This window comes from Neoarius graeffei, chromosome 21 (assembly GCF_027579695.1).
Source record: "Neoarius graeffei isolate fNeoGra1 chromosome 21, fNeoGra1.pri, whole genome shotgun sequence".
NCBI lineage: Eukaryota > Metazoa > Chordata > Actinopteri > Siluriformes > Ariidae > Neoarius > Neoarius graeffei.
In genome coordinates this window covers 31465762-31481850 of record NC_083589.1, presented here as the reverse complement: position 1 = coordinate 31481850, position 16089 = coordinate 31465762, and the positions used below count along the sequence as shown (strand labels likewise).

The 16089-nt window shown below is 39.6% G+C and overlaps 1 protein-coding gene across 4 annotated transcripts in view; it reads left to right on the top strand.

Moving 5' to 3' along the window:
* The window catches only part of sfmbt2 (Scm like with four mbt domains 2), a 152183-nt gene that overhangs the window by 124215 nt on the left and 11879 nt on the right, over positions 1 to 16089 (top strand). For all 4 annotated transcript variants that reach the window (XM_060902974.1, XM_060902972.1, XM_060902973.1 and 1 more), the window contains 6 exons: positions 2047 to 2160; positions 5406 to 5448; positions 7365 to 7429; positions 11092 to 11231; positions 11406 to 11515; positions 13986 to 14161. In XM_060902974.1, coding sequence (XP_060758957.1) covers positions 2047 to 2160; positions 5406 to 5448; positions 7365 to 7429; positions 11092 to 11231; positions 11406 to 11515; positions 13986 to 14161 — 648 coding nt within the window. The remainder of the gene's footprint in view (positions 1 to 2046; positions 2161 to 5405; positions 5449 to 7364; positions 7430 to 11091; positions 11232 to 11405; positions 11516 to 13985; positions 14162 to 16089) is intronic.

Sequence of the window (16089 nt, the reverse complement as noted above, 5' to 3'; positions counted from 1 at the left end):
TAACAAACTGCAAAAAAAAAAATTCTGAATGGAATAGAAAAATCTGAATATTTCAAGCATGTAATTTTTTATCTGCTAGGAATTTAATTCTGGTCTAATTCTATTTATTGCAATAGGATTCCAAATACTCTATAAATATTCCGTTCTGTTATGAATCAGAACATAAATTATTATAAATCACAGCACTTTTTTATTTTTTTTAAAGTGCTTCATCTACTTCAGCAATGTTACACAAAGATCGATCCATAACAGTTGTAAATGTCACTTAATTCCACAGGGTGTCGATAATGGTGGACACCGGTGAAAGTGATCACTGTTATCGACACCTCACGTGACTTCTCAAACGCGTGTTTTGATACAAAATGGTGACTGTCAAATGAAAGAGTAAGAAGCAAAGTAGGTTTTGACAAGGAGATCATGAAATATCGGTGAATTTGATCAGTAAAAGCATGTCCATGATCTTTCCATCATGCCTACTTGCGATGATAACGTCTGGGTTTTCCTCCAATTGCTGATCGTGCTGAAAAAACTTTCATCTCAGGTTACGAGCTGTGTCATCAGACGACAAGATCAAAGGGCGAGGCGGGTCTTCCGGTTGATTAATTAACCAATAATAACTGTTGTAACTGAAACTCACCTTTGTAAAATTGTTTTTATTGGTAAATCTGAAAAGGTGTTGATAATCATGGACTGTCGATAATTGTAGCTGCCGCTCTATTAATAACATTCACTTTTACTACTGGCGTGTTTTTGAGAGGTAGAAAGAAAGCCAGAGGAAACGTTTCCAGCACGGACACGTAGAGAACCTGCAAAACTCTTCAGTGTATTTTTATTAGCAAATCTGAAATACTAGTCATGTGCAGTTTTGTCATTTTAACAGCTCGAGCCCTCGACATAGTGAGTACTTGAAGCGTTTATCTTCACAACGCAGGCAGCAAACTAATTGTTATCTTGATCTATGAATTCTGCATCACACAGAAGCCTCACTGTGGTAAAATATGTTATACGGGTTGAGTTAGTGCCTTTGTTTAGCTGGACATTGAGATTAGCTTTACAGTGAGAATAGTATTGCTTTGCACTGCACTGTAGATAATTTTGCTGAAGGGTTTTTTGCTTGTTTGTTTGTTTGTTTGTTTGTTTGTTTGTTTGTTTGTTTGTTTGTTTGTTTACGTTGGTACTTACCCAGCCAATAAAGCTTTGGCCTAGAACAAGCAGCTTGAAACTCTGAAATGAGTTTTCAGAGCTCCAATGGAAAACCGCACAGTCACTGATCCTTCATTTTTATCCTCCAATGGCCGAAAGGCCTGAAGGGGGATTATGTCATGGCGACGTCCATCTTTCCATCCCGGGAAGGGTACTTACCTTCTGAAATCAACTCCTGTCACAATTTTTGAAGGAATTTCACGAAACTTGACAGGATTCTTTGTTATATGTCGGTAATACACATATTGCAATTTCGTTCAACTCAGTCACATTTTACCAGAATTTCAGCCCTTGATTACCAAACTTGTACTCTGACAATTTCATGAAAGGTTGCTCGTCTTCTGAAATCATCTCCTCTCACAATTTTCGCAGGAATTTTCCGAAACTTTGCAGAAGGCTTTGCTATATGTCAGTAATGCATATATTACAATTTCGTTCCATTTGGTCACATTTCAACAGAGTTATGACCCTTGATTACCAAACTTGTACTTCGACAATTTCATGGGGGTGTTTTAAGCACGTATAGCATAGATATAGTTGCCAGCGGGGGGTATTGTGCTCTCAGAGCACTCTTGTTTAAATTGAAGATCACAGTTTCCTCTCTGGAAGGGTTTTTGTTTTATTTTCGTTGTTTATTCCTGCACTTTAGTCAGTGTAAAAGACATTTGAGGAACGTTCATATGTATAATCATTGCTGTTGTCAGTCATTGCTGTCACTTGTCACATGGCATTATTGAAAACATGAAGCTTTGACTCGATCATATTCCAACAGTGTATTTATGGTCTAGATTTTATATGTTCAGTTAACTAATGTTATCCTTTTCTTTCTTTCTGCCATATCAGGTCTGTCGAAGCCCCTAGCTGAGTGTATAGTGGATGTTGAGAGTATGGATATCTTTCCCGTGGGTTGGTGTGAAGCGAACGTCTATCCTCTAACGCCTTTACGCAAAGCAGTGTGTGAGTGTGAAATGGGACTCCACTCCTGTCTGTGTCTCAGAGTCTCTCTCACTTCTAACCCTGGCACTTTTTCACTTTCTCTCACTGTTACACATCTAACTCCACAATGCCCCTCCTGCTTACCAAAAATAACCTGAGTGTGTGGTTTATATATATATATATATATATATATATATATATATATATATATATACACACACTCACACAAAGTACTGTACAAAAGTCTTAGGCACATGTATAGAAATGCTGTCGACCAAAAATAGCTCATAAATAATGAAATGAAATGTTTCAACATTAAAAAAATACTATAAACAGTAAGCAGTAAGCCATAATAAATGAAACAAAGTCAATATTCGGTGTGAGACGACCCTTTGCTTTAAAAAAAAAAATAGTAGTCTGAGGTCCAATGAGTGCAGTTTTATGCGGAAATGAGCTGTAGGTTTTACTGAGCATCTTACAGAACCAGCCACAGTTCTTCTGGACACTTTGACTGTCACACTCGCTTCTTCATTTTGCACCAAAACCCAGCAGCCTTCATTATGTTTTGTTTTTTAATCTGAAAATTGCTGTCTTATGGAATATGCTACTCAGATACAAAATTTTTTTTTTCTGTAACATTTAGTGTTGTGCTGGAAATCCAACGTTTGGACTCTAAAATGTTTTTGTACCGACTCAATAATGTAGAAGTCATAAAATAGAAATCTGTAACAAAGTTTGTATGAAAAAAATAGGGGGGCTAAGACTTTTGCACAGTACTCTGTGTGTGTACACATATATATCCTTGCATAAGTATCCACCCCCACTGAACTTTTTTATATTTTGTATTGTTACAATGGGCGGCACGGTGGTGTAGTGGTTAGCGCTGTCGCCTCACAGCAAGAAGGTCCGGGTTCAAGCCCCGTGGCCGGCGAGGGCCTTTCTGTGCGGAGTTTGCATGTTCTCCCCGTGTCCGCGTGGGTTTCCTCCGGGTGCTCCGGTTTCCCCCACAGTCCAAAGACATGCAGGTTAGGTTAACTGGTGACTCTAAATTGACCGTAGGTGTGAGTGTGAGTGTGAATGGTTGTCTGTGTCTATGTGTCAGCCCTGTGATGACCTGGCGACTTGTCCAGGGTGTACCCCACCTTTCGCCCGTAGTCAGCTGGGATAGGCTCCAGCTTGCCTGCGACCCTGTAGAACAGGATAAAGCAGCTAGAGATAATGAGATGAGATTGTTATAACGTGAAACTTATACAGGATATTATTCTATCCACATTCACTGGATATGCGCTCTTATTGGCTACTCTACTACTAGGATATCAGCTTATATACGGTGAGTAGAGAAAAATAAAATGGCAGAGCATGTTACTGAACCAACCGAAGATGCAATAAAAGCTCTACTTGAAAACAAAACCCCCAAAAATACAAAAAAAGCAATAAAATATGGAATGTTTTGATGGTAAGAATGTCTTTTTTTATTTTTCAAAAATTGTTATCGCATTTTTCACAAATTGCTACTGTCATTTCGCCAGTTTGTTCACATTCTAAGCGGAAATGATTTTGTCGGACGTTTTGTATAAAGTTTTTCTTTTTTTATCGAATTTGCAAAAAATAAAAGTAAAAATGCTCTGTTTCTCAAAATCCAGTGAATGTGGAATGAAGAGCTATGCACCTCATCGGCTATCAGCTCATGTATGACTCGATTTTGTGGAATAACTGTTAAATATATCATGAATCTGTACAAACTTTCCACATAGTATTGAATTGTAGGGGGAGATATAGGATAGTTGGTTGGGGGGGGGTATAGTTTGCAAAGTTATTTATAAATAAAACATGTACAAGTTGTGATTGCGTAAGTATTCGTCCTCATTTTTGTTGTGCATCCAGCTGTCATCAGAAGTCACATAATGTTTACTTGTGTGCAATTAAATTGTCAAATGATCTCAAATATACAGTAAATACTCCTGTTTCTGGAATTTGTTTCCTAAATAAAGAGCACATTGAAATCCAAGGAGCAATCGAAACAAATCCAGGACAAATATTCTGGAAAAGTATCAGTCAGGGTTGGGTTATTTAAATAAAACTATCCTGTACTTCCTGTAGAGAACCATTAATTCCATTACTAAAAAATGGAAAGAATGTTGTACAGTCATGACTCGGTCTACAGGACAGGCAACCAAGCAACTGAGACACCAACATATAATTACAGATTACATAATTAAATAATATTGGCTGGCGCTGAGTGGTCTATCAGATATATTCCATTCAGCTAGCATGATATTGGACGAGTCAAAGACGAGTAGCTGAATGGAATATATCTGATAGATCATGAAAAACAGCCAGCCAATATTATTATTATTATTATTGGGGCGGCACGGTGGTGTAGTGGTTAGCGCTGTCGCCTCACAGCAAGAAGGTCCGGGTTCGAGCCCCGTGGGCGACGAGGGCCTTTCTGTGTGGAGTTTGCATGTTCTCCCCGTGTCCGCGTGGGTTTCCTCCGGGTGCTCCGGTTTCCCCCACAGTCCAAAGACATGCAGGTTAGGTTAACTGGTGACTCTAAATTGAGCGTAGGTGTGAATGTGAGTGTGAATGGTTGTCTGTGTCTATGTGTCAGCCCTGTGATGACCTGGCGACTTGTCCAGGGTGTACCCCGCCTTTCGCCCGTAGTCAGCTGGGATAGGCTCCAGCTTGCCTGCGACCCTGTAGAACAGGATAAAGCGGCTACAGATAATGAGATGAGAATGAGATTATTATTATTATTATTATTATTATTATACATTCCTTTTGGGTGTTCAATGTGTCTTTCTCCTTCAAAATTCTCTCAAAATCTTCCGTATTTAACGAAGCAAACCTGGCGGCCATGTTTGTTTACAAATTGTCCCAGTCGCCTGCTAGTGTGGAAGTTTCCGACGTGTGACGTCATGTTGTCTTGACAATCATGCAATATCATAAACCATATTCAACGCTCATTCTCTATTGGTTAGAGTGATGTCATACACGTAGGATAAGTGATATGCTAACAGTATTGCATGCTATCAAACCAAATGAATGAAACCCACTAAAAGGGAAGAGTGTACATGTTTTTATTCCATGGAAAAAGTGTCCTGTATGTATAATAATACATATTCCGACATATAATCCCAGTGAAGTCCATTTCAGTTCCACGTTGTAACAAACAATGTGGAAAAGTTCAAGGTGGGGGTGATTACTTATGCACTTAAAGTACTCTGTTTGTGTGTATGTAATAGAGTTTATGTCACATTCTTTAGGTCAGTCTCAAAAGAAGATTGCTGTGGTGCAGCCCGAGAAACAGTAAGTTAAACTGGAAAGTTCAGACTCTGTCTCTGTCTCTGCTTACACTTACATCCAAATATTTTGTACACACTCGTCCACTTCTTCATACCCTTTTGTGAAGTCTTACAAGATTAATGGTGCAGAGACATTAGCGTTTTAATCCTGTGTGCGTCTGTCCTCGAATAACAGTCATCCCAGTCTCAACACTGCTCTGTTTCGTTTCCTCTCTGTGCTCCAGCCTCCAAACGTGCTTACAGCAGGAGACATGAGCGTTCTGCTTTCTATCTAAAATACAGACGCAGTCAGGCTCTCCAGAAATGTTTAACTGATGTTGCACCATCCTACACCGAATGCCAAGTTGTAGATTAGTTAAAGCCAGGGTAGGACGTTTATTTTAGAAGTATTTTTGTTATATTTCTTGAAATTCTCTTTACATCCTGATAGCAATGATGAAATCAAATGTTCTGACAATTTAAAAAAAAATGGAATCTGTTAGTCACAGAGCTATAAAAAGCCCGTCCAATCATCTCCTTCGTTTCGAATGAAATGATTGGATGGCTGACCTGCCTGTCTACTGGAGTCTTCTACAAGGCTAGACGCACTGCTAAAGCTAGCAAGTTAGTGATAGCTGTAAGTACTAATAATAGCCACGTTTGTTGTTGGGTGGTGTAGTGGTTACCGCTGTCACCGCACAGCAAGAAGGTTCTGGGTTCGAGCCCAGCAGCCGACAGGGGCCTTTCTGTGTTGAGTTTGCATGTCCACCCCGTGTCTGCGTGGGTTTCCTCCGGGTGCTCCGGTTTCCTTCACAGTCCAAAGACATGCAGGTTAGGTTAATTGGTGGCTCTAAATTGACCGTAGGTGTGAATGTGAGTGCGAATGGTTGTTTGTCTCTATGTATCAGCCCTGCGATGACCTGGCGACGTGTCCAGGCTGTACCTCACCTTTCGCCCGTAGTCAGCTGGGATAGGCTCCAGCTTGCCTGCGACCCTGCACAGGATAAGCAGCTACAGATAACGGATGGATGTTTGTTGTTTACATTCATTATGATGAATGTAAACATCATTCAGGTCACTCTAACCTAGCCTGGGCCCGCCCATCCTAAGCGTGACGCAACACGAGGGCCTGTTGCGAGCTTAGTCTGGCCAGGCAAGCTATCTACAGCTCTTCCAAGCTCCCGAAAAATCGGGAGCCAATCAACTTTGAGCATCTCCAACGGCCCTGGGTAGAGGCGTGTTCAAGGCAGTGACGTAGTAGAACTGCAACCGGAAGCCATAGATTGTTTACAGAATCTATGCCGGAAGCGCTTCATTCACATCACGAACATGGAGCAGCGGCAAGCCTTTGACACAGCGGTAGATGCTGTATTGAAAGCATTCAACGGGAAGTTCTCATTGAAAACGGAGCAAAGAGCAGCCCTGGAGGTATTTATCTTCTTCCTGTTACTCAAGCAGTTTCCGTCGCGTCACATACGTCAGAGGAAAGAGTGATGTGATTGGTTTAAGCTTCGTCACAGCCTTTTCTGGCTTCGACCAGTAGCAAACTGAGGCATTTCAGGGAGGCGGGTCAACCACGCGCTTTGGGAAACGGTTGGGCTTAATATCTTTGCCAGACCAATGCTCGCAGAGCTTTGAAGTCGCGTTAGCCAGACTAACTCTAACCAGGTCTTTTCTTACATACTGAATGAGACACAAAGTTGTTGGATATGATAACGATACACTAAACTCCTCCCCCAAAATCTCTCTTTCGTGGACTCTGTAGTCAGGCAGTGCACATTCAAGTGTTCCAAAGGAGTGGCTTTGGAGGAAGGGGGCGGGATTTTCATTTGGATGCTTTCAAAATCTAGCTTACTCTTGTTGGTTTCTCCAAAAAGTACTCACCCTGCCTGTAATGATATCGTCGTTAGTTGGTTAATTATCATATTGTTTCTTTTGCAGATTGGCTCCTCCACCCAAAGAAAATGTCCCTCTCGACAGTTGCCAGTCTGTCGCCATGGATTCAGGTTGTGTCTTATTTAATGGAGTAAACATGACATTTGTTATTAGACAGTATTACATTAAGTGGTACAATGACATGTCTAATTAGAGTCTCTCTGCAATTCAGACTGAATGTACGTGTAAGATTTTTGATGGGGAATAATTTTAATTCTTATTATATTTGTAAATCTGAAAAGACATACAGTACCAGTCAAAAGTTTGTACACCCCTACTCGTTCATAGGCTTTTCTGTATTTGGACTATTTTCTACATCGTACAACAATACTGAAGATATCAAAACTATGAAATGGCATCTGGAACATATGTGGAAGTATGTGGTAAACAAAAAAACGTGAAAAAAACCAAAATGTTTCATCTTTAGCCCTGTGATGACCTGGCGACTTGTCCAGGGTGTACCCCACCTTTCGTCAATAGTCAGCTGGGATAGGCTCCAGCTTGGCTGCGACCCTGTAGAACAGGATAAGTGGCTACAGATGATGGATGGATGTTTCATATTTTAGGTTCTTCAAAGTATCCAGCGTTTACCTTGACACTTTGTACACTATTGGCATTATCTTAACCAGCTTCATGAGGTAGTCACCTGGAATGCTTTTCAATTAACAGGTGCCTCGTCAAAAGTTAATTAGTGGATTAATTTCTTGCCTTCTTAATGCGTTTGAGATCCAACAGTAAATAGTAAATAATAACAATACAGTAAATATCCCCATTCAACACCACAACTGTAGTAATCCATATTATGTCAAGAACCGCTCAAGTAAGTAAAGAGAAACGACAGACGTGAAGTGACTTTAAGACATGAAGTGACTTTTAATTAATAAAACTCAAGAAAAACCATTGAATTAGAAGGCGTGTCCAAACTTTTGACTGGCACTGTATCTGGACAGTATCTTTACCATTGTATTTAGCTCTGATAACTTTTTTCCATGAGATTTTTAAGTGACCGAATCACAATTCTGTGCAGTACATGTATGTAGAGTGACAAAAAAAACCGCTGATATGTTTAATCTAGCTCGAGCGTGTAAATGCTAAACAGGAAGGCATTGGGATTTGACCTACCGGTAACTGTGTGAGTTGGTGGAGCTGAAAATATTCAAAACATTCCTTACACAAAGACCACCGATGATGGTGTCTTTACAGGGCCGTCTGAATCGGTGTGTGGGGCCGAGGGTGATATTTTCCTTGCGGGGTTCAGGCGTCGGGAATGTGGCTTGTGAGTGGTGCGCGCATACAAATAAGTTTAGAATTGAATATAATAAGTGTGTGAATGACAGCTTAGTTAATTAAGCACTACACACCATTCAGAGCTGTCTTAGCAGACTGCTGCATTCTCTTAGATTTAAGAGTTAAAAAATTTAAATAGAGAGAGAGAGAGAATTAAATGATAAATGAAGTTGAAGTATTTGAATATTCCTATGAAAATAGCTGCAGCTCTCACAAAAACTTTGCTGTGTGAGTGTACAATTTTATATCGTAATTGTAGTGCTTTTTAATAAAAAGTGAAAGGCATAGTGTGAGTAAAGGTGTTTAATGACGACCAAGGATTCTTCCAGTAATTCCATAGCAATAGGAATTCTTTGTAATCAGCACAGTTCATTTTTCACACATTTCAGAGCAACAACAACAATAATAATAGAGGTGGCTACAATTATCGACACCTTAGCGATCTTTTGGCCGTTGCAAAAGTAGAAAAGACTTTCAATACGTAAACTGTGCATGAATAATTACTCAAACTTCCACTGGGGGCGAAAAAAAAAGAATTGATTCCCGATTACTTAGCGTATCAGATCACGTGATACTGTTCCACAATTATCGACACCTTTGTCCACAGTTATCAACATCGTTCCACAATTATCGACACCCAAATGATTATTTATAAAAAAATAATCGGTATGTGGTATTAAGTTAACAAAACAGTTTTTATTTACACTTTGTTTTACATAGACTTATATTTAGTACAAAATATCTTTTATATAAATATATGGATGTCGGTGCTTACGTAAATGAGGAATTAATTCTAATGTTTGTAAACAAATGAACTGATAATGTTTAACCTGCGTCAGAAAATCTTTTTGTTCCACTTTCTAAGTATTTTCATAGATCACATTTTGTTCATCATTTGTTGTTGTTTGTATTAATTTCTAGTTTTGTCGTTTACCAATAAATGTCAACAGGCAATTGACATTGTAACCTCATGGAAATCCAGGTCAAAGGTCGCATGTCATTCCTCGAACCAAAATATAAAATGTCTGCTGATATTGTAACATGTGGTAGATATTTACAACAAACTGAGAAAAAAAAATTCTGAATGGAATCGAAAAATCTGAATATTTCAAGCATGTAATTTTTTATCTGCTAGGAATTTAATTCTGGTCTAATTCTATTTATTGCAGTAGGATTCCGAAAGCTCTACAAATATTCTATTCTGTTATGAATCAGAAACAAAATTATTATAAATCACAGCACTTTTATTTTTTAAAGTACTTCATCTACTTCAACAATGTTACACAAAGATCGATCCATAACAGTTGTAAATGTCACTTAATTCCACAGGGTGTCGATAATGGTGGACACCAGTGAAAGTGATCACTGTTATCGACACCTCACGTGACTTCTCAAACGCGTGTTTAGATACAAAATGGTGACTGTCAAATGAAAGAGTCAGAAACAAAGTAGGTTTCGACAAGGAGATCATGAAATATCGGTGAATTTGATCAGTAAAAACATGTCCATGATCTTTCCACCATGCTTGCCTGCGATGATAACGTCCTCAAATTTTTCCTCAAATTGCTGATCGTGCTGAAAAAAATTTCATCTCAGGTAACGAGCTGTGTCATCAGACAACGAGATCAAAGGGCGAGGCGGGTCTTCCGGTTGATTAATTAACCAATAATAACTGTTGTAACTGAAACTCACCTTTGTAAGACTGTTTTTTTTTTTTTTTATTGGTAAATCTGAAAACATGTCGATAATTATGGACTGTCGATAACTGTAGACAATTATCTACGTAGCTAAGAACACTGCAGACCCGATGAAAAACAAATACACAGATAGAACTAAGTAACAGAGAGGAACGGAGTTTGGAGATGCTTTTAAGGTGGAAGAAGGCTGTTTTGGACATTTTTTTTTAAATTTGAGAGTCAAACAGACCTTTTCATTTGCAAATGCCACTTCCTTCTGCCAGGAGCAAAAGTATTTCCCCTTCTATTTAAAGTGTACAAACCTCCCTTCCCAATGGTCATAGACTCTATGATCAGTGACACACTCCTCTTTTTATTTCCTCAAGTAACACTCTGAGTAACAGTAGTGCTTGATCTACAATCTGCTCTGATAAACATTTCAGAACGGCTCTCTTGTTTTTTTGTTTTTGCTGACTGCAGAATTTTATCTCTAGATCTGTTTCGCATTCAGCTGCTTGCTATAATTTTAGCTACTGCACAGTCAGCTAGTGGCCCTGAGCAGCCACCCCTTTCGCCCACCCTTTGAGACAGCCCTGTTTTTTGTTTGTTTGTTTGTTTGTTTGTTTGTTTGTTTGTTTGTTTTTGTTATTTGCTCTCAACAATTATTGATTATTGATCTACTGTTTAAAAAAGCGAAAATGTGTTCGTTTTCCTCTATCAGATCCAGTCCTACATGGAATAGTAATGTGTGTGTCATTTGTTTACCACAGTTTCTGTAAATGGAAAGTACTGCTGCTCTCAGATCTTTGTGAATCATCGCTGTTTTTCTGGGCCGTACCTCAACAAGGGAAGAATCTCTGAGTTACCGCAAGCTGTGGGGCCTGGCAAGTGCACACTCGTCCTTAAGGAGGTAGGGTGGCGGTCCCTGGTGTACTGTGTGTGAGAGAGAGTCTGTATTGCAGATGGTTGTGTGAAACTGGAAGTGAGAGGAAAAAGCTAGAGATGGAGAGATAAAGATATGTGTGATGATGTCAGCAGTCTGAATGCTGATTCCATTTTGCTGTGGTGTGTGTGTGTTTTGCAGGTACTGACGATGTTGATAAACTCAGCCTATAAGCCTAGTCGTGTTCTCAGGGAGCTGCAGTTGGTGGTAGATCCACAGTGGAACTGTCTGGAGGAAACCCTGAAAGCCAAGTGCGGTCACACTCAGACACACACTCACGCACAAGACATACAGTCAAATCCATAAATATTTGAACTTTTTTTTTGCTGTAAACTCTCAATATAATGTCCGAAGTGTTGTCAGTGCCAGTGGAGCGAGCCATCATTATGCTGAAAAATCAATACAAAAGCATCAGAGACAGCAAAAAACATTAGACGTGGTTACATTAACTAGTTGATACATTTATAAAAAGAAAGAACGCACTGCTGGGCTCAGACACATCAAAAGGCCTGGAAGACCACAGAAAACAACTGTGCAAGATGACAAAAGAATTATTTATATTGTGAAGAAAAAAATCCTTCATAACAGTCGGCCAGATCAAGAACACACTCCGGGAGATAGGCGTATCTGTGTCAAAGTCAACAATCAAGAAGAGATTTGACTCAAGTAAGGGTTTACCACAAGATCATCATATCTTATCACGCCACCATTGTATCCACACTAGGGCAGTTTTGTTAGCTTCCAGAAAGTCTTGGTCAGAGCAGCTTGGGCCCAATGGGCATCCTCGGAGTAGGTGATCCATGGTTTGGACAGGTTCACCGCTTGCAGTGAGTCCCCACTTCAGAAGGTCGTCTCCTGTTTGGCCAACCTTGGCTCTCACACGATTTAATGCGACCCAGTCTTTCCTGCAGAGGGAAGTTCTCTTGGGAAGATCCTGACTGGGTTTCGGGACAGCCTCGTTATGGTGGGATTGGTCATTCGCCATCCATTCCCTGAGTCTGTACTCGTGACAACCTCATGTTCTCTAAACCAGTTACTGTTGCAAAGCTCTTCCATAATCGGAGTCTTCTTGTTACTCCGTGATAATTGTAAAGTGTGTGTGTTTTGTCAGTTATTTGCTTACCACAAGATGTAAGCTTCAAAAACAGATTAAAGTTTGTGAAAAACATTTTTAAAAACAAAACAAGCCCATACAGGTCTGGAACATCATCATCTAGATAAATGAGACAACGATCGAGATCTTATGGTGTATGCCTGTATGTATGGAACTGAATTCTGGATGAATTCTGATGCTACAGAATTCTACACTATTATCAGCTCACATTCAGCCAAATGCATCAAAACTCTTGCTGACGCGACAATGCAGATGACCTGAAGCATGCTTTGAAAGCAAAATGACTTTTTTTTTTTTTCTAAAGCAAAGAAGTGGAATGTTCTGGAAAGGGCAACTGAAACTGAATCATCTGACCTGAATCAAGTTAAGCTGCATTTCACTTGCTAAAGGCAAGAAGAACAAACAGGAACTGAAGAAAGCTGCATTAAAGACCCAGCAGTGTCTGAGATAACGCTGTTAAAATGGCATGAACCTGCTGCATTGCCTAATTGCCACTGTAACATCCATATGTTGAAAATCTGACAGTATACAGTATAAGCACGTGGAACACCAAGCTGCAGGCGTCCTACAGCTGTCTTATCTGATCTGTCCCAGATCGCACCATCTCAATGATTTTAATTCAATGCGTAATGGCAGAGGAAATCCCACCTTAAAGTAATCGTGTCCTAAAATTTACATATATACACTACCGTTCAAAAGTTTGGGGTCACCCAGACAATTTTGTGTTTTCCATGAAAAGTCACACTTTTATTTACCACCATAAGTTGTAAAATGAATAGAAAATATAGTCGAGACATTTTTCTGGCCATTTTGAGCATTTAATCGACCCCACAAATGTGATGCTCCAGAAACTCAATCTGCTCAAAGGAAGGTCAGTTTTATAGCTTCTCTAAAGAGCTCAACTGTTTTCAGCTGTGCTAACATGATTGTACAAGGGTTTTCTAATCATCCATTAGCCTTCTGAGGCAATGAGCAAACACATTGTACCATTAGAACACTGGAGTGAGAGTTGCTGGAAATGGGCCTCTATACACCTATGGAGATATTGCACCAAAAACCAGACATTTGCAGCTAGAATAGTCATTTACCACATTAGCAATGTATAGAGTGCATTTCTGATTAGTTTAAGGTGATCTTCATTGAAAAGAACAGTGCTTTTCTTTCAGAAATAAGGACATTTCAAAGTGACTCCAAACTTTTGAACGGTAGTGTGTGTGTGTATATATATATATATATATATATATATATATATATATATATATATATATATATATATTACACTTTTCCGATGTCTATTCAACGTTCAGGACTGAGCATTTCATTGGCATGATATTACCAGTATGGCACAGTATTGCACTCAAGACACAGCTACATATTTAGGCCCCTGTGTGTAATAAATTTGACAGTATAAACCCAGTATTTCTAATGAAAAGAGTCATTTGCATCACCAGAAAGCCAATTTGCATATTTATGCATGCACATATTTAATAGACTTGAGCGATGCAAAATTTTCCAAACAGGCCTTTTTTTTTTCCCCCCAAACTGGCTTCATTAGCATACTGGGGATCACACAGACATTGGATTTGCGGCTTTGTGTGTTTCTGCAGGTATAAAGGGAAGAGTTATCGCGCAAGTGTGAGGATTGTGTGTTTGGCTGAGCAGGTGGCAGATTTCTGCCGCAGAGTGTGTGTAAAACTGCAGTGCTGTCCAAACCTGTTCGGCCCCACGCTCGTCTCAGAGAAGTGTCCGGAGAATTGCTCCATACACACCAAGACCAAGTACAGTAAGTGTCTAAGTGTTGACTGGAAGAGACAGGAAGGAAAAAAAGGGATAAATCTGTTGAGCTCTATTAAGGAGAGAAGGAGGTGTATATTAAGACTTAGAAAGGAGAGACAGGTGATATCTTAGGATAGAGAGATTAAGACAGATATATTAGGAATGAGATATATAGAGGGATATATGAGGAGGGGGAAAGAGAGAGAGGAAAGGCATGCACTGAGACAGATGGGAGGGACAGAATATGAAAGAAGAGACTTACTGAGATAGACAAATATATCCTATATACACATGATATTTTGTGCATTATACTGTATACCTATGTATATCATACAGTATGTGTTAAAATGTAATACATAAGGAATAAAACAATGACTATTCGTTTTATACCACAATTTGCCAATGCTACCAATTTTTATTTATTAATGAACGACACATGGACCTTACATATACACACACACATTCACTGGATATGAGCAATCGCGTGCTCTGATTGCTACTCTGCTACTAGAATATCAGCTCATATACCATGAGTAAGAAAAACGAAATGGCGAAGTGTGTTGCTGAACCAACCGAGGACAAAACAAAAACTCTATTCGAAAACAAAAACACAAAAAAAGCAACAAAATATGGAATGAAAGTATTTGATGATAAGAACGCATCTTTTTTATTTTTCAAGAATAATTATTATTATCACTTTTTTCACAAATTGCTCCTGTCATTTTGCCCGGCTTGTTTACATTCTAAGCAGAAATTATTTTGTCAGAAGTTTTGTATAAAGTTTTTATTTATCAAGTTTGCAAAAAAAAAAAATGCACTGTTTTCTCAAAATCCAGTGAATGTGGATAGAATAAAACAGTTATTCCACTCAATCTCGTCGTACATGGCTTATAGCCAACTCGGTGCTACGGACCTCGTCGGCTGTCAGCTCATGTACGGTACGACTCGATTTCGTGGGATAACTGTTAATATGTAAATATATAAGGCCGGACCGGCGGACAGTTACCAGTAATTTTCCCATTTGTCCGTCTGTATTTCAAAAGCATTAAACCGGATGGTCCATGAATAAAAATTGTAAAGATATGGGTCTAATCTATTTCTAATTTTCTTCCAAATGTTACACTGGGCGAATACATTATGTCGTAATGCAGCCTGTGAAATGGAGGCCTCCACGGACACGACTTCAAAAATTAATAACTCGGCCACCCAAAGTCCTCGCCCTGCCAAAGGTCTCAGGGAGAGGCACGTCCCTCTCCCCGAGACCTTTCGAACCAACACGCTCAACCCACTACGGCCACAGCTTGGCCTGCTATTCACCCCGGAGTCCCCGAAACACTTTAACACAAGCCCTGGCTCAAGCCCGCCTTTAAAAATTCATAACTCGGCCACCCAAAGTCCTAGCCCCGCTAAAGTTTACAGGCACATCCCCCTCCCTGAGACCTTTAGAACCAGCCCAGGCTCAGCCTGATCTGACATCAGGAGTGAGCGTGGATCTTGGAAAGCTTTAACATGAGCCCTGGCTCCCGGTGCTCGCGTATGCGGGGATTTAAAAATTCATAACTCGGCCACTGAAGGTCGTCGCCCCACCAAAATTTAGAGGCACCTCCCTCTCCCTGAGTGGCACACTAAATAAGACAATAATAATACACTCAGTATTTCGCTGTTTATTGCATAATGCAGTTGAACACTAGGTTTTAAAGTTGACCGTATCTGATTGATCCAGTCATTTGATTAAGAGTTCAGTTCACATGAAACTTTGCAGTACAGTATTATGTTAAGTGCCAAACTGCCAATCTGGTTACGTGCATTTTTTTCATTCATAATGTATGCGATGTACTTTGGAGGACGCAGATTTATATTTTTTATTTTCTTTTGTTTTCTAAGTTCTCGTCCAGCAGATTTTAGTCTGAATGCCAAATGATCTTCCCGTATCTA